The 18,350-nt window shown below is 40.2% G+C and overlaps 1 protein-coding gene, 1 long non-coding RNA gene and 1 pseudogene across 2 annotated transcripts; all 3 read left to right on the top strand.

Moving 5' to 3' along the window:
- Positions 1 to 556: 556 nt before the first annotated feature.
- On the top strand, positions 557 to 1,566 carry LOC106359968. Its single transcript, XR_007321453.1, has 3 exons — positions 557 to 849; positions 1,043 to 1,126; positions 1,299 to 1,566. It is a non-coding gene; the product is annotated as an uncharacterized LOC106359968 (long non-coding RNA).
- An 11,625-nt stretch (positions 1,567 to 13,191) lies between these two features.
- On the top strand, positions 13,192 to 14,151 carry LOC106384362 (annotated as a pseudogene).
- A 624-nt stretch (positions 14,152 to 14,775) lies between these two features.
- Positions 14,776 to 15,630, top strand: LOC106384363 (uncharacterized protein At4g02000-like). Its single transcript, XM_013824337.1, has one exon. It carries the CDS (start codon positions 14,776 to 14,778, stop codon positions 15,628 to 15,630), a length of 855 nt encoding a protein of 284 aa, XP_013679791.1.
- Positions 15,631 to 18,350: the final 2,720 nt, after the last annotated feature.

Here is an 18,350-nt window from a genome sequence, read left to right as displayed (position 1 = left end):
ACGACACAAAACAGGGTGGGGCTTTTGCCAACACGTGTCAGCTCGGTAGTGCGTCTGTGTATCCCACGCTCTCTCTTCCTTTGTATTGAAAGTCAAGAGCCTTGAATTTCTCCTCCACTCACTCAATAGCTTTGGCTATTATTTGCATTTATAAGATCCGAAACACAAATCTGGAATCACTGTTCGACTTCTCCTCCTCTCCCACTTTTTATATCATCATCTAAATCAGCTCTAACCTAAAGCCACTGTGGCATCTAGAAATTCCAAATCAAACATCCTCATCTCTGCACGAGTCACAACTATAGCCGCCTCACTATGGTTTCAACTGAAGAGAGTCTTTTGGAATGACCTCTATGGATCTTGGTAAAAATTAATTCCTCCGATGATGTTTACGGTCAGGATTTTTTATGATTCATGCGTCTGATGCTTTTTTAGTGTGGGTTTTGAGTCAAAACTTTTGACCCAACCTAAATAGGCTTATTATCATGTTTTTGTGATATGTTATCTGTTTGTATCATAATTATTTGAAATTGAATTTACTGCACTATGATTGCTTGAGGAAAGGTAGAGCTCTCAACCCATTACTATTCCGTTTTCAATTTTTTATTTTCTAGGAACAAAATCATTTCTAATTTTCATTTGACTAAACCATTGAGGATCAGCAGAAGAAGGACGGGTCGAGAACGAAGTTGAAAATGAACGTGAAGCTTAATCATCAAGTTAACTAAGAAGAATGATGTTAATAAGCTTCAGATCAAGGTCTATGAGAAGACATGTCAAATCGTTCCATGCTCTCTTCAAGACCTTTGGTTGTGGGTCTGTGGCTTCGTATCATGTGTTCATCTGTAGGTATGTTCATCCTCTTAATTTTAATGCTATGGTGACTATTTTATGATCCAGTCGTAAATTTAGAAACTTTGTATTTGCCCAAAAAAGTAAATATTTTTTGTAATATTTATCTTATCCGGTGATATGTCTTATGTTATCTTCACTCATGATCAATGATTTTAATGGCCTCCCTGATATTTGTGATCATCTTTAGAAAGTTCACGAAACATGTTCTTCCACAATCCAATCGACAAACCAAAGCCTCTGCCAAGACCTCATAATATCAAAATATCTACAGGTATTGCTTGGATTTTTTTTTAAGTTTCAGTTCATGTTTCTTAATAAAGATCTTCATGATTTGTTTTTGTATACGTTTATGATACTCCATAAACGGGAAGTCACTGAATATTCTGTTACTTTCATTTACTGGATATGACTGTGTTTATAACGTCTTGTTTTTTTTTTAAAAGGAAGCAGTCCATGATGATCCAGGGATCAATTAGCGTCCACTGGTTGAACACTTTCTAACGCCCCTCAGATAGGGAGGTATTTATGAGCTGAGTTCATTTGATGTGACAAAGAGCAATCAGTATTTCAAGCTGACTACTGCACCCGTATCAGTTAGGTTCACTTAGCACACTACCTTGATAGAGATCACAGAAACCATTAACCCTATACCGGCAGAGGTCTTCCTGTTCCGGAGCTTTGATCAAGTGTTGTTACTGGCTAACACAAACATCCTCTACCAGGTCTTTTTCTCAACTTTGCCTCCATAGTATATGGATTACGATTGTTTTGTTTGAGATTGGAAATGTTATAACTCCTTACTCTTTGATATATAAGATATTGGTGGGGAAGTTATGGGCATCAAAACCACCCACAACGGTAAAACACATTATGTCAAATATACGACTTGAACAATATGTTGAATCATTACTAAATTTAAAGAATTTTTTTACACAGTGGCTGTTATCGTAGTTATATGAACTTGCACCTCTATTTTACTGTCCAGGTCAGTTCAACAACTAACAACTTGCATGTTCATCCTCCTTACATGGTGACATATATTCAATGATCCCAGCGCTGATATGCCGGGGAGCTGCATCTGTAATACCAAATCCCTCGCATGGTGTGTACATCGGTGTTTCTATGACCAGCAGAAGGCTTGATAGTCATGGGATGGTTGAGAAGAAAACAGAAGCGAGACAGATCTACCAGGTGCTCGAGCTATTGTTCCCGAAATGACTGCAGAGTGCGGAGAAGCCAACAGTTCTGGAACATGGGCTCTTTGTAAAGAAGGCATGCATTGAGTAAAGTCTTAAGTAAGGGAGTCTATGACCCTCCTGTCGACTCCTACAAACTACGCTGGAGCTTTTTTAAATTTCGCATATTAATGAAATATGGCTTAAGAATCATTCCCACCGTCATGTTATATCTCATCAAGTAAGCTCTGTTTTACATGTATATATATATATATATATATATATAAATAAAAACTACCTTGCGAACTCGGTGGAGGCACTGACTTGAAGGTTCAATTTAGTCGCATATTTTAAGCACCACTTTACAACAATTAAGTCATTGACTCACTTAAAAAAAGGGTTCATATCATGTATCACACACTTAACGCAATCCTCACCGTCGCAGATTATCATTGCATGTTACTCTATTTGTAGAGCATATATCGGCTGTAGTACAAGTTTTTTTTTTGAACTTTACTGTAGTACGAGTTTCTTTAACGAAAAACCTTTTGTAGCATGTGCACCACTTGCAATAAGCTAAAGAACATTCACGCGATTAAGAAAGCAAGTTATCATTTCTGAAATTCGTCGAAGAAAATGAAGTTTTGTCTTTCTTTCAATCCAAATAAGAGAAAATCTCAACTTTCACTGCTCACTCAGTCAAATTAACAATTGTGGTGCAACCTCTTCAAGCATAAAAAAACTTAAACAACGCTAACAGTTGGGAGCTTTTCAAAAAACTCAGAACATGTTTAAAATGATCGAACACTTTCACTACAGAAAAACAACGGTATTCTGACGGACATTCCGACGGAAAATGAAATCGTCGGAATATACCGAGGAGGAATTTCCGAGGAAATTCCGAGGTAACACAAAATTGGGGTTCCTCGGAATTTCCTCGGAATATACGGACGGAATTCCGAGGAAACCTCAGTCCGTCGGAATATTCCGAGGAAATTCCGAGGAACAATGTGTTCCTTGGAAAAAAACCGATGAATTCCGAGGAAAATTATAGCCGTTGGAGAGCCGTTGGGGGATTTTACAAAATTCCGAGGAAATTCCGACGAACTAGCCTTTTCCGTCGGAATTCCGTCGGCATTTCCTCGGTATGTCGGCAGGATTTAATCTATATAAACAAGCACTCCTCTTCCTCTTCATTCACTCCATATCTTCATCCTCCCTCTTACTCTATTTACACACGAATTTGATTCATAAAAAAATATGTTCTTCAAATTATTTCCGTTCTTGGATCGATCGACCTCATTTGGATCCGAACACGAGATTGCTTACGGAAGAATAACAACGAGGTATAACCGAATTCATGGGGTTAGTTCACCGACAACCGGAAGCAAAAACAGGTAAGTTAAGATGTCCTTGCTCTAATTGTAAAATAGAAAGGTTATTAAAGAGTGAGATGTTTGGACTCATCTATATTTGATCGGGTTTTGCCTTATAATTCTGTTCGCACACCCATCGATTGATGCGTTTATAAAAAAACATACAAGATTTTCCGAGGATATTCCGAGGAAGGCTTCAGATTTTGTTCCATCGATCGATTGTTCAATCCAATCGATCGATCACATTCTTACGGCTTTCGTCCATCTGGTGATCGATCGATTCGTTTTTCTAAACAAACGCATCGATCGATGCGTTTATAAAAAAAACATACAAGATTTTCCGAGGATATTCCGAGGAAGGCTTCAGATTTTGTTCCATCGATCGATTATTCAATCCAATCGATCGATCACATTCTTACGGCTTTCGTCCATCTGCTGATCGATCGATGCGTTTTTCTAAACAAACGCATCGATCGATGCGTTTATAAAAAAACATACAAGATTTTCCGAGGATATTCCGAGGAAGGCTTCAGATTTTGTTCCATCGATCGATTATTCAATCCAATCGATCGATCACATTCTTACGGCTTTCGTCCATCTGCTGATCGATCGATGCTTTTTTCTAAACAAACGCATCGATCGATGCGTTTATAAAAAAACATACAAGATTGAAACCCCAAACACTAGTTCCTCGGAATTTCCTCGGAATATTCCGACGGAATTACGAGGAAGACAAGGGTTCCTCGGAATAGTCTGAGGAAATTCCGAGGAAATAGGGGTTGTAAACCGAAAAAAAACGTTTTGCGGTTTGAATAACACCTACATAACCCTTATTAAGTGTCTTACGTTACTTATGAAGTCTAAAATTTGTTCCTTACCCCTTAATTAACACTTTTCCGATTGTATGAACGAAATCCCACAACATAAGAGAAACACTTATACGTTTTAATGAATGGTATAGGGAATACTTTCAATTAGTTTTGAAATTTGTTATTTCATGGTTTATGCTAATCTATACAAAGAATCCTCAATGGTATACATTACAATTGTATAACAAATGAAAAACCCCAAAAAAATTGATGTTTTGAAACCCCAAACACTTGTTCCTCGGTATTTCCTCGGAATATTCCGAGGAAATTCCGACGGATACTTTACTATCCGTCGGAATTTCCTCGGCATATATTTTCATTTTACCGGGCAAATATTTCGCGAAAATTGAAATTAAAATTCCGACGGAATTCCGACGGAAAATGTCCGTCGGACCCTAGGTTTTATAACCACGAGCCACTTCTTCTTCCCCATTTCTCTCTTCTTCCTCTGCGCGATTCCTCTCTTTTTTTCCGGCGATTTCCCCCTGAAATCCGACGATATCTCCGGCGATCTCCCCTTTTCTTACACAAATCATGTAAGGACCCTATCCCACTCTCTTAGATTCTATTTGTTAGGTTTTTGTGGAGTTTTGATAGATTTTTGTTAAGGTGATTGGTTAGGATTGTGATTTTTGGTTGTATAATAGGTTTAGAATTGTGATTTAGTTGAATAATTTGTTTTGTTGAATTGATTTATAATTTTTGTATAATTGTTTTATTTTTGTATTTAGAAAATCGATTTTAGTATATAAAATCGATTTTTGTATTTTACAAAACGATTTTTTCTATATAAATTCGATTTTTTGGATTTTACAAAAATTTTTTTGTATATAAATTCGATTTTTTTTGGATTTTACAAAACATTTTTTAATATCTATACAACTTTTTTTTGATTAAAAACTATTATTTGGGATTTAAAAATATTTTTAATATATATATATATAATTTACAGGTCTCATGATGATCAGATCCGGCCTCGACAGCGTCGTGGTCGTGGTGGTACGGGGAGCCAGTCTCGGGATTCCACCCATTTTCAGGATTCCCCTTCGCCCCACAGCTCCTACCATACATCTCCCTCTGCTGCACCCGCTCCTGCTCCTCTCGCTCCCGCTGCTGCACCCGCTCCTCCTCCTCCGGGTCCTCCAGAAGTGATGAGTGTTGCGGATTTGGTTCAACAGCCCGGTCGTGACCATCTTCCGTATCTCACTCCGTATCCACATGGACATGGTCAAACATGGTAATTAAACATTTTTTTTCTTTAAATTTGATTCATTATTAACCGTTTGTTCTTTTTATTAGGTTCAACCGATCCGGGAACGGGATCAGCGCATGGATCAACCGTATGATGTACTCGGCCCTCGACAAGGGACATCCGACTTTCACTCACTTCCCTACCGAAAAGCAGGTTCTGTGGTTTCGTCAGTTTGCGGTAAGTATTCTAATTTTTACTTATATTTTTAATCTTTACTATTAATTTTTTACTAATTGTGTTTTTTTTCAGCAAGAGTTCAACTGGAATTCCGATGAGACGCTCTTTATCTATCACCACTTCGTCCATAAAGTTATGGACAACTATGGGAAGCAGATCCACGAGTGGAAGAAAAAGTGGGAAATCAATAAGGTTCGATTTAATTTATTAAACAATTTTTTAATTTATTAAACTATTTTTAAATTTAATAAACTATTTTTTTTTTATATTAAAGGTACCAAAGTCGATGAACGACACGGTCTGGAAGGAGTTGTGTGCGCATTGGGATAAGGAAGAGACGAAAGAAACTTCTTCCACCAACTCCACCAACCGCAGGAGCGACCGTAAAGGGAAGGGCATCTACAAGCATAACTTGGGTGCTCAATCTATTGCCACTCTGGGAGATCGCATGGTAAGTTCAAATGTTTTTTCTTCAATTATTTGAGTTTCAGAATTTTAATTTATTGTGCATTTCTTCTAATTTCTAATGTTTCTTTAATTTATGTTTTTTTCAAGGCGGAAGAAAATGATGGCGAGCCGGTTGATGATCTCGCCCTAATGAGGAGGGCGTATACCAACAAGAAGACCGGCCAGATTGATGACGGTCTTGTGAGGGACGTGGTCGACCTGGTCCAAACTCAGGTGGTAGACGAAGTGTCTCAGCTTCAAACCGAGGATGACGCTTCGACGGCTTCGACCAACTTGTCTCGGTGTCGAATCAACGAAATCGTTGAATCCGTAAGTTCTTTTTTTTTTAAGTTCAATTCATTTATTTTTGGTTTAAATTTGTAAATTTGGCTATTTTCTATTCAGTCGGTTCCAAAGAAAAAGGGACGTTTGGTCGGTTTGGGTCGTCGCACCCGGTCGGTTCCTCCTTCTTCTGCACCACCGCCCTTTGTTGATCCAGAAGTACTTACGGCTCAGTTGAAGGACAAAGATGATCGTATATCTTTGTTGGAGACCCAGATGGCGGCTCAACAGGCGGGCTATGAGGCACAGAGGAGGCTGAACCAGCAAATGATGGAGATGATGCAGAGGATGTACCCGAACGAGGTGTTCCCGGACGTGCCAGACCCGTAGATTATTTGTTTTTTCCCCAAAAACTCGGAATGTTTTATTTTTATTTGTGAAACTTTGAATATTAATTAATATGATTTTAATTTTAATTTTAATTTCATATTTTCGAATTTAAATTTCAGAAATTTATTTTTTAAAAAAAATTAATATTTTTTACATTCCGAGGAAATTAATTATATTTTTTTACGCGATCGATCGATCTGTTTACAAAAAAAACGTTCGAAATATACCGAGGGACATGTTCCTCAGAATATACCGAGGAACTGTTCCCTCGGAATATTCCGAGGAACGTGTTCCTCGGAATATTCCGAGGAAGATGTCCCTCGGTATAATCCGAGGGAACAGTTCCGTCGGTATATTCCTATCGATCGATGTATATATGTCTAAAACGCATCGATCGATGAACGTCCAAGGAAATATCCCGACGAAGTTCTCCCTCGGTATATTCCGAGGACATTTCCGACAAAATAATGGTCCTCGGAATTCCTCGGAAATTTGTTTCCTCGGAATTCCGTCGGAAAATTCCGAGGGATTTCCGACGAAAGAAGAAATTCCGAGGAATTATTTCCGACGACTTGTTTCGTCGGTATGTCGTCGGAATAACGGTATTCCGACGAAATTCCGACGATTTTTTCCCTCAGAATCTTTGCTGTTTTCTTGTAGTGTTTTAAACGTTGCGGATTAATAAAATAGCTTACATCCCATTACATCAATATACAGGCCCATCGCAATAATAATCTCATTTGCCTCCTAAGCACCAATCACAATCACCAAAGTTTCTCCAACAACAAATTTTACAGCTAACACGTAATAGGCAAATGACCTCCTAAATTGTTTATGACTTATTATTTTCAAACCAAATTTCATTTCGTGGTATGGACAATAATCATCTACAATCACCGGAAAGAATTTAACACACATCATAATCAAACAAACATGATAATCCTATAAATAAAGTACAATAAATATCGTACCAACTTTACATAAAAAACACATGAAATCCAAATCAATAGGAAAAATAATCAACAACAGTATAAATATTTTTAGTTATTCTTAGTTTAAATTTTCTTCTGTGTCAAATTCAAATAGAAATCAAATAGAAAAAATGTAAATCATTACATTTTCCATAATTTTTAAATTTAATAATTTTGTGTTTTCCGACAAAAAATAATTTTAGCGGTCATTTTTGTAACTTATGTTAGTGTTTTTTTTAACTCAAACCAACAAATTTAATAAAATTTACAATTTGATCTTAGAATAAAAATAAATTATCTTTATTATTTTCAATATAGAGTAAATTTCCAAATGTTTTATAAAATTAAAATATATTTAATTATAAAATAGTTTTAGTGTAAACTCACCCGTCCGTAGGGCGGACCAACCCCTAGTAATCTATAAAAGAAAACATATCAACTACGTTAATTGCCAACATATATTAGTATATGACATATATAAAGCATTAGTTAAAATTAATGTGTACCCATGATCACGGTAGGCACTCTACAAATGTTCAAGAAAAAAAAAACAACGTATTTTACGGCTATTAGGTCTTGTAGTCTCTGTGTTTCTCTTAGTTTTGAGAGCTATCATGTTTCTGTTTCTTCAAAATATATTCGGCATATCGGCCCCATATGACTTACCTGTCATCTTCAAGCACCACTTGTAAGGAGAAAGAGAAAGAAGACATGGGTTGATTGCTTTGTCAATTTCAGATGGCTCATTGTCATTTTCATCCACTACAAGAAAACAGGGGGATTCTGATGGCCGAAATCGTCAGAAATTCGTCGGAATAGACCGATTCCGACGAATTTCTGACGAACCTATCCATCGGTATCGTTTTGTCGGAAAAAAAAAATTCGTCGGAATTTCGTCAGAACTTCCGACGACTTTCTGACAAATAGACGTTCCTCGGACAATTCCGACGGAGTGGATTCCTCGGTATATTCCGACGAATTCTGGGCGTCGGAATGTACCGACGGACATTGGTTCGTCGGAATATACCGACGGATATTGGTTCGTCGGTATATTCCGACGGATATTGGTTCGTCGGTATATTCCGACGGATGTTGGTTCGTCGGTATATTCCGAGGAACCGTTGTCCGTCGGTATATTCCGACGCCCAGAGTTCATCGGAATATACCAATTTAAAAACGAATTAATTTTACATTTTTATATATTTTTATATTAAAAATTAATTAATAAATTAAAAAAAATCAGAAATTTAAAACTAATAATATTATAGAATTTAAAATCATACAAACCGAAATAGAAAAAAAAACATTCAGAAAGTTTAAAATTCATACAAACCGAAATAGAAAAAAAAAACATTCAGAAAGTTTTAAAAAGCCGAAAAAACTAAGAAAAACTCGAAGACATCAAACGATCTAGCTTCTGCATTATCTCGGTGTTGAACTTCTTCTGGGATGCCAACTCAGCAAGGATAATGGCATTCTCCGAACGGATAGTGGCATTCTCAGAAAGGATAGTGGTGTTCTGCTCCTCCAATGCTCCAATCCGTTCATTTTGTCATGTAGCTCCTCGAGAATCATGGGATCGGCATACGGAGCTTACGAAGAAGATGCCGGATACGAAGAAGCACGGCGGGCCAACCCAACTGAACGGCCTCCTTTCCTTTTAGGAACCGCCTACAAAAATATTTAAAGTTAGTAAATAGGGACAAGTTAGTAATCGACATTATAAAAAAAAAATATTAATAAAAAAATTACCTTTTCAACCATCTCATTTATTTGCAATAGAGACAAGTTGGTTGACTCTCCCGTAGAATCGCCGTCATCAGAGAGAGGCTGAGATTGAGATACTATTTCAGCTTCCACCAAATCAACGACACCTTTGATCACGGGGTCCTGAATTTGACCCGTCGTCTTGTTAGTGTGAGCCACCTTAATGAGTTGGAGACGATCAACGGGATTACCGTCATTTGCTTCAATCTAAAAAAACCGTCATTATTAGCCAAGGAATATATAAAATATTTATTTAAAAAATATAAAGATAAATAATAAAAAAAAACTTACAAGTTCATCATCCTTAGTAGACATAGAGCAAGCGCCGAGGTTGTGCACATACATACCTTTCCCACCACGATCGCTCTTCCGGTTCTTGGAGTTCCTAGAAGACGTCTCTGCAGTTTCTTCCTTCTCCCAATGAGCTATCAACTGCTCCCACACCGTCCCTTTGATGAACCGTGGCCTCTTGTTCTTCTGCCAAACTGTCTTCCATGCGTTTATCTGCTTCGTATAAGAGTCCATGGCCTTTTCGTTAAATTTCTTACAGACTGTTTCCGTGATATCGGAGTGCCAGTTGAACTCTTGCTACAAAACAAACATAATTTAATAAGTAAATATATTTAAAAAAATGTAAAAACTTTAAAAAAATGAAGAGTTACTATACCGCAAACTGACGAAACCACAATTCTCGTTCGTCGGAAGAGTTACTATACCTACAATTGCTTCATGAACATTACGTGGCAATAATGCTGAAAAAGCAAACGGAAGGAGGCGCTGCATAATTACATGACAATCATGACTCTTCAAACCAGTAAACTTTCCTTCGCTTCTATCAACGCAGTTCCCCAAATTTGATGCATATCCGTCAGGAAATTTCACTTTATCTGTAATCCAATCAAAGAACTTTTCTTTTCTAGCACCATCCAGCCGATAAATGGGAAAAGGGGCCGTACCGTTCTCATCAACGTGAAGTTCAGAACGATCACAGATATTGACTAAATCCAACCTTGACTTCAAATTATCCTTCGTTTTACCTTGGATGTTAAGGACTGTGTTCATCAGATTGTCGAAGAAGTTCTTCTCAATATGCATGACATCTAAATTATGCCGCAATAGATGACTCTCCCAATATGGCAGATCCCATAAAATACTCTTTTTGTGCCAGTTATGTAGCTCTCCAACCGCACTGACTCGAATGTTTTCATGTCCACCTACATCTGGCGTCCTTTCTGCATCAAAATACCTAAACTGCTTCAACAAATCTTTCCCACTAACTTCCTCAGGTGGACCATCAAACACCTGCTTGTTCTTCATAAACGAAGTCTTACTCCTGCGGTATGGATGATCAGGTGGTAGAAATCGTCTGTGACAGTCAAACCAACACGTTTTCCTTCCGTTTTTTAGTTGGAAAGCATATGTGTCATCTTTACAATATGGATATGATAGCCTCCCATGTGTTGTCCATCCAGATAACATACCATATGCTGGAAAGTCACTTATTGTCTACATAAGTACTGCCCGCATCTGAAAGTTTTCTTTGCACGAGACATCGTATGTCTCAAAACCATGTGTCCATAGTTGTTGCAACTCATATATCAGTGGTTGAAAAACGCATCTAGTGATCTTTTAGGATGATCTGGCCCGGGGACGAGAATTGAGAGAAACAAAAACTCTCGTCGCATGCACAAGCTCGGCCGTAAGTTGTACGGTGTCACAATAACTGGCCATAGAGAATACTGTCTTCCATGCTTTCCAAATGGGCTGAAACCATCAGTAGATAATTTTAACCTTGCCTTACTAGCAAAACAGTTGTGGAGATTGCTTAAGTACCCACGTTCACTCCTTGCTCGGGTCCTGAAAGGAAGATATTATAGATACTCTAGCCCGATGATGATAGAACGAGCGAACAACCCATCCTATGGATGGCGTAGCATAGTTGCGTCGCATCAGATTCTTCAAAAAGGTCTAAGGAAAAAGATTGGCAATGGACATGACACAAGAGTTTGGGAGGAACCTTGGCTACAAATCGACCCTGCCCGACCACCACTTCATAAGATAAACCCAAGAGATGAAGAACTCCGGGTACATCATTTTTTATGTTGACTGGAAATGTTTCCAAGCCTTTGCATCTGAAGGATGTCTAATCTCACCATTTGTGGAATGCTCTGCATGCCATCTCATTGCTTTTGCTGTGCGCTCACACTGATACAACCTCTTCAATCTTTCCGTCAAAGGCAAATACCACATTCTTTTGAATGGGATCGGAACTCTTCCCCTCGTCTCCTGATAACGAGGTTTCCCACAAAATTTGCATACATTCCGTGTCTCATCCGCTCTCCAGTAGATCATGCAGTTGTTAATACATACATCTATCACTTCGTACGGTAGTTGAAGACCGGCAATAAGTTTCTGAACCTCGTAGTATGAACCCGGTGCAAGGTTATCCTCATGTAGAATACCTTTGACAAAATCAGTAATCGCATCCATACATTCTTCAGCCAAATTATAGTCTGTCTTAATACCCATTAATCTAGTTGCAGATGATAAGACTGAATGACCATCTCTACAATTTTGATACAAAGGTTATTTTCCAGCATCCAATATGTCAAAAAATCTCCTAGATTCGGGATTTGGTTCTTCCCCTCTATAATGATCATGTACCATCTGCTCAGTACCTACACCATAATCTATATCCGTTCTAGATTCTTCTAACCTAATATCAGGCTGAAGTTCACTAACAGGCTGAGGTTCGCTAGTACTACCATATTCATAACCAGTTTCTCCATGAAGGTACCAAACTTTATAATTACGTGAAAACCCTTTCATATACAAATGAGTCCAAACATCAAATTCTTTTATAACCTTATTATTATTGCAAGTAGAGCAGGGATATCTTAACATACCACTTTTTGCATCCGGTTGCTGTTGAACAAGACTCATGAATTCTCCAATCCCTTGAACATATTCTTCCGTAAGCAAATTGGTGTTCGGATCCAAATGAGGTTTATCCATCCACGAACGATAATAAACTTCTGAAGACATGATTTTCACGGAATTGTTATGACTAAAGAGAATGAAGAGAGAATGAAGTGTGAATGAGTTGAATGAGGAGGAGCTGTATTTATAGGAAATTGCTTACGGCCCTCCGACGACTTTCCGACGAAATTCCGACGGATGTAAAGAAGTCCATCGGAATTTCGTCGGTATTTTCCAATCTCAAACGGCTATACAACGGTCATATATATTTGTCGGCAACGGTCACATGGTTCGTCGGAAATTCGTCGGAAAATTCCGACGGAATACCGACGAATGTACTGTTAATCGGAATGTCGTCGGAAGTTCGTCGGTATATTCCGACGACCCATGTTTCGTCGGAATTTCGTCGGAAATGGCCGACGGAATTCCAACGACTTCAAATTTTTTGTTTTCGTCGGAAATTGGTCAGTAATCCGTCACAAACGTCCGATGACATTGAGGTCCGTCGGAATCTCCGTCGGAATTCGGCGTGTTTTCTTGTAGTGATCGTCCTTTAATTCTGAGCCACACTACTTTCTCACCTACCTCGGTGGCATGTGGCCTGAGTCCAAATCCTATGAGAAATGCCGCAAGTAACACGACCAGAACGCCATGAAAGTCAGCAAACGGCTTAAAGAGAGGGACACATCCAAGGACCGTCTTGCTTGCACTGCACGTAAGCCATGGATCACAGTATTAATGAGGAACGTTGACTACAAGAGAGCCCGGGGGTTGACTTGGGAGAGTTCCGCAACATCATTGAGATCAACAGGGCGAAGTTGATTGCTAGAGTGGAGACTCTCGTCAAAATGGGACAGATCTCACGTGCCTCTGTCCACATGAACCTCTCTCTCGCTGTTGTTGGACTCATTAATGGATATGGTATTGAAGGAAGCTCTCACCTCTATGGTTTGTTTTCAGACACCGCCGAGGCTTATGAGATAGTTTTAGCGGGTGTGGAACTTGTCTGTGCCACAAAAGATAATGAGTACTCTGATCTCTTCTATGCAATCCCATGGTCTCAAGGAACGCTTGGACCCCTTGCTGCCGCTGAGATCAAGGTTATACCTGTCAGGGAGTAGATGAGACTCACTTACATACCAATCAAGCTCCCTTGACTCAAGATTTATCTGAAGATTACATAGACTCTTTTGCGCCCAAATATGGAGACAAGTTCAAGATTCCTGACTTTTTTGAAGACATGGTTTACAATCCTAGAGAAGGTGTGATGATGGTTGGGACATACGCATCTAAAGAAGAGGCTAAGAAGAAAGGGAACAAGATCAACAATGTGGGAGTGGTGGTTCAAGACTTGGTTCTACCAACACGGGCAAGCCACGTTTAAAAAGAGACAGTTTGTTAAGTACATCCCTACACGTGAATACTAACTATCATAGGCATACAAGGTGTTTGTACTGGGTAGGGAAGCTTATTCTTCCTTTTGGTGATCAGTTCTGGTTTATGTTCCTCTTTGGTTGGTTGATATAAGGCTGCCAGTTTCTCGTCTCTAAGAGAAGAGAATGTCCCGGTATCTTCAGTATAGTGCTTAACCGGCAGAGGCGGTCCAAATCTCTCTTTTGTAAAATCAAAACAAAGTAAGATAGCATGGGCTCGGCTATTTCTTCCGGTCCTCGAGCTTCGAATACTATTTTTTCTTTAGCAAAAAAATAATTATTTCCCTCAAAGACACTCCACGATGATAAAGCATTATGTTCCAGTCCAGAGTGATATCAAGAACTCTCCATGAATCAGAACTAATGTAGTAGATTTCGTACAAGAAAACATTGTAGGCATCCAAGAAGAACCTCAAGATTTGTGTTTATGGTTATTGCTTTCGTATCAGAGAGCATAAACGTCTAACCTGTTAGTAATTTATGGGTTGGATCCACATGGTTTGTCCTAAATATGGGTTCCAGACCACGAGGCTAGTTTTGTTCCTCTTTGTCCTTGGTAACGCGTAACAATAAACCAACGCAATGAAAAGGGTTTTGGAGACAGCACTGGCGATTTTGCATCCTTGAAGATCGGCACGGAGGAGAAGGAGAGGGAGACTATCGAACACTCCTCTCGGCATCACGGTGTCCTGTATCGCATACAGTTGTGGTCACGCCCGGTTTTTTTCTACAGAGGAATTTCCACCCCAGTGGTGCGTAACTTACGTGTTGAGCAAGAGTGATCTCAGAGACGATCCAAGCCATGTATCGTGGGACTGGATCACAAGCAACGAGAAGGCATGACGGGTTGCCTAAACGTCGACCCCATGAGGAAGAAGAGGAGATCATTAGGGTTCCAGCCTTTGACAACTCAAATCTGATTGAAAAATTCAAACGAACCTTAATTGGCAGAATGTTCCACTCGGATGGAAGAAGTGTAGAAGCGCTGCTTAAACATATGCCCAAGCGTAGGATTTGGGATGTGGAAGGCCGGGTTCGGGGAACAAACCTAGGGAATAATAAGTTCCTTTTCGATTTTGACAAGGAAGAAGATCTCGAGAAAGTCTTACAGAAACGACCATGTCATTTCAATAGATGGAGCTTTGCACTCGAAAAATGGACACCAACAATCAAGGAAGAGTTCCCAAATGCGATCCCCTTTTGGGCAAATGTGATCGGGGTTCCGATACACTACAGGAAACAAGAAACCTTGGAAAGTGTGGGGAAAGCATTAGGAACGTTCGTTAAGGCGGATGTGGAAGGAAGCAAGGTACGAGTACTGGTTGATGGTGATAGGCCTTTGAAGTTTGAATGCAAGGTTGGTTTCGACAACGGAGACGTCGTTAAGGTGACAATCCAATATGAAGACCTTTATCGTTATTGTTTCTCTTGCAAGAGATTACCGCACGAAGAAGGCACCTGCCCGGACCTAAATGATGAACAAAGAGAGGGGAACCGCTTATCAAGAATTGCACAGCATGACTTAGAGGAACACGCTACTAGGGAAGCCTTTTCCCAACCTCAACGTCCGAGAGCCGGAACAGAAAAGGAGATTCACGATACAAGAAGTAGGGGACAAGAGCTCCGACGTGCTGAAGCCAACCCCACGGAAATTTGAAGAGGTAATAATCATGAAAGTACTGATAAAAACTCTCCGGATTTGCGAAGGAGACTCCTGGAGAAACGAGACACCATGTCAAAGAATGTCTGGAATAGACTGGATCATGTCAAAGATACACAACATGAGCCTCTTCAAAATCGAGTGAGATACCACCCGTATAACCGTCAAACCGGTGCATACTCTAGAGACACACAAAGAGAAACTGCGTCCTCCTCCGAATGGAGACCTAAAGATGTAGGGAGAAACACATACGGGAGGGAGGCGGATAAGAGGTATGAGAGACAATCAGACAAGCACTGGGAACGCTCTAGGACTACGACCTCGAGAAACAGAAGATCTCCGGACTCCCAGCGAATGGTTTCCGATTACCGAAGGAATGACGCCAAGGCTTACTACCGAGGCAGAAATTCCCGATCCCCACCATCGAATAGAATGGAATGGAGACCGGTTGATAGAGCTCGAGAAACAGGGACAAGCCGAGGCCTTCTAAAGAGAAGTAATGCTCCAGAGGAAACAAAGAGCTCAAGTGGAACAGCCCCTGAAAGGGAAGGAGCTAGAAGAAACCTTATTGAAGGCCCCCAGGCAGATATGGAAGTCGAGAAATCTCCTCGACAAGATGCTGAAAACAGAGGCACAAAAGGAGGAGCAGAGAATGAAACATCCATGATCCCCACTGAGAAGGAAGGTTCGATACTGGATAAAGGCCAAGGATCTAATGAGCAATCTGGGAAAACACAGGAAGAGACGCCACAACAACGTAAAGACAGAGAAGACAGGGAGCTCGAACAATCCATAAATGAGTATGCGGAATTGGCAGATCAAGCTATGACTCAGGAGATGATCGACAATGACGACTTACTTGAAGAGCACGATGAACAGCTAGAGTTTATTCCAGAGACAGAGCATCCCATCCGAGAGGAAGAGATGGTGGATGAACAAATTGAAGCTCTCTCCCAGATGTCTCCGGAACCTCAAATCAACACGCAGAAGGCCGGACCAAAAATGATATCAAAAAAAGAGTCGAGAGTGGAGGAAGCAAGGGAGATAACACAAAATATCAAAAAGTCGCTACCAAATCAAAGTATCTCGGCTCAGACTGCACCAGAAGGATCTCGGAGAGGAGTTCGCGGCCAGGAGTTTAAAGGAGCAGCAGCGTCAAAAAAGCTAGCTAACCGAGGATGACTCTCTCCAAAATCAAAGCAGCTAAAGCCTCCTCGCGACCAGCTGATACAGTCTCGAAATGTCCCTCGGCATGAGGTGTACCCCTCCTCAAGAAAAAGCAGGAGAACTTTGTCTAATACAGGTTCGATGGTGTCCCAGAAACCATCCAGTCCCCAGATATGAATGCAATAGCATTGAATTGTCAGAGGGCTGGCGCGTACCTGACAAAGCAACATCTTCGGGAGTTGCATCGTTATTTTCATCCTCGTTTTCTTTTCTTAAACAAAAAAAAATTTACTTTTATGCAAGACTTTAAAGTTGAGTTTGGTTATGATCACTTGTTCACCGTGGAACCAGCTAGGTTAAGCGGTGAACTTGCTTTATTTTATATGGATGATGCTGAAGTGGAGATTAATTTCTCGAATACAAGATTGATAGATATTTCAGCAAAGATGGAAGGACACAAAGTGTTTATTACCTTTGTGTATGGCGATCCGGTAGTCGAGTACCGCGAACGAGTATGGGAGAAACTAATGAGATTTAGCCTACAAAGATCGGGGGCTTGGCTGATGGTTGGAGATTTTAATGAAATCACCAGTAACCAAGAGAAAAAAAGGGGGCAGAAAACGTCCAGACTCCTCATTTCTACCTTTCAAGAATATGATCTCAGCCTGTGGAATGATAGAGTTTCCCTACTCTGGAAATTTTTTCTCTTGGGCAGGAAGAAGGAGATCCGGGAGAGTTCAATGTCGCTTAGATCGAGCACTTGGGAATGAGGATTGGCACCAAGTGTTTTCCCACACAGATGTGGAGTATCTTCTAAGGTGGGGTTCTGATCACCGGCCGGTTCTTGTAAAGATCAAATCTAAAGAAGCTGGTGGGCGTAGAGGTTTTAAGTTTGATAAAAGATGGCTTGGAAAAGAGGGCCTCTACGAAACAGTCAAGCATGGGTGGGGACAATATGATCCTACGGACCCATCATGTCTGCACAAAAAAATTGGTAGCTGCAGGCGCGCTATCTCACGCTGGAAAAAAAAGAAACCCCACCAATAACCAAAAACTGATCGAGAAGCTGAAGCAAGAAATCGACAAAGCCCAGAACGATGATAGCATATCAACGGAGGAGGAGCTTGAGCTAAAGTGGAAGCTGTGTGAAGCATATAGGGAGGAGGAACTATTCTGGAAACAGAAAAGTAGAACAATGTGGCTTAGAGAAGGCGACAGAAATACTAAGTTCTTCCACGCAAAAACAAAACAGCGGAGAGCACGTAACCGTATTACAAAATTATTGGACTCCATGGGGAATTGGGTGGAGTCGGAGGAAGGTATAGAAGCCCTTGCATCTGAGTACTTCGCGAACCTGTTCACTGCATCGGTACCGCAGGACCGCGAAGAAGCCTTCCGGTTTACTACCGCAAAGGTATCGCAGGAGATGAATGAAATGCTGATAAGAGAACCTACAGATGTGGAGATACGGAAAGCTATGTTTGCGATCCATCCAGAAAAAGCCCCGGGCCCGGACGGAATGACCAGTCTTTTCTACCAACGCTTCTGGA

This window comes from Brassica napus, chromosome C3 (genome assembly GCF_020379485.1).
Source record: "Brassica napus cultivar Da-Ae chromosome C3, Da-Ae, whole genome shotgun sequence".
Lineage (NCBI taxonomy): Eukaryota > Viridiplantae > Streptophyta > Magnoliopsida > Brassicales > Brassicaceae > Brassica > Brassica napus.
The sequence above is the reverse complement of the archived record's forward strand: the minus strand, read 5'-3'. Positions and strand labels throughout refer to the sequence as shown.

Coding starts and splice junctions, on each gene's coding strand:
- LOC106384363 (XM_013824337.1), top strand. CDS start 14,776: ATGTATCGTGGGACTGGATCACAAGCAACGAGAAGGCATGACGGGTTG.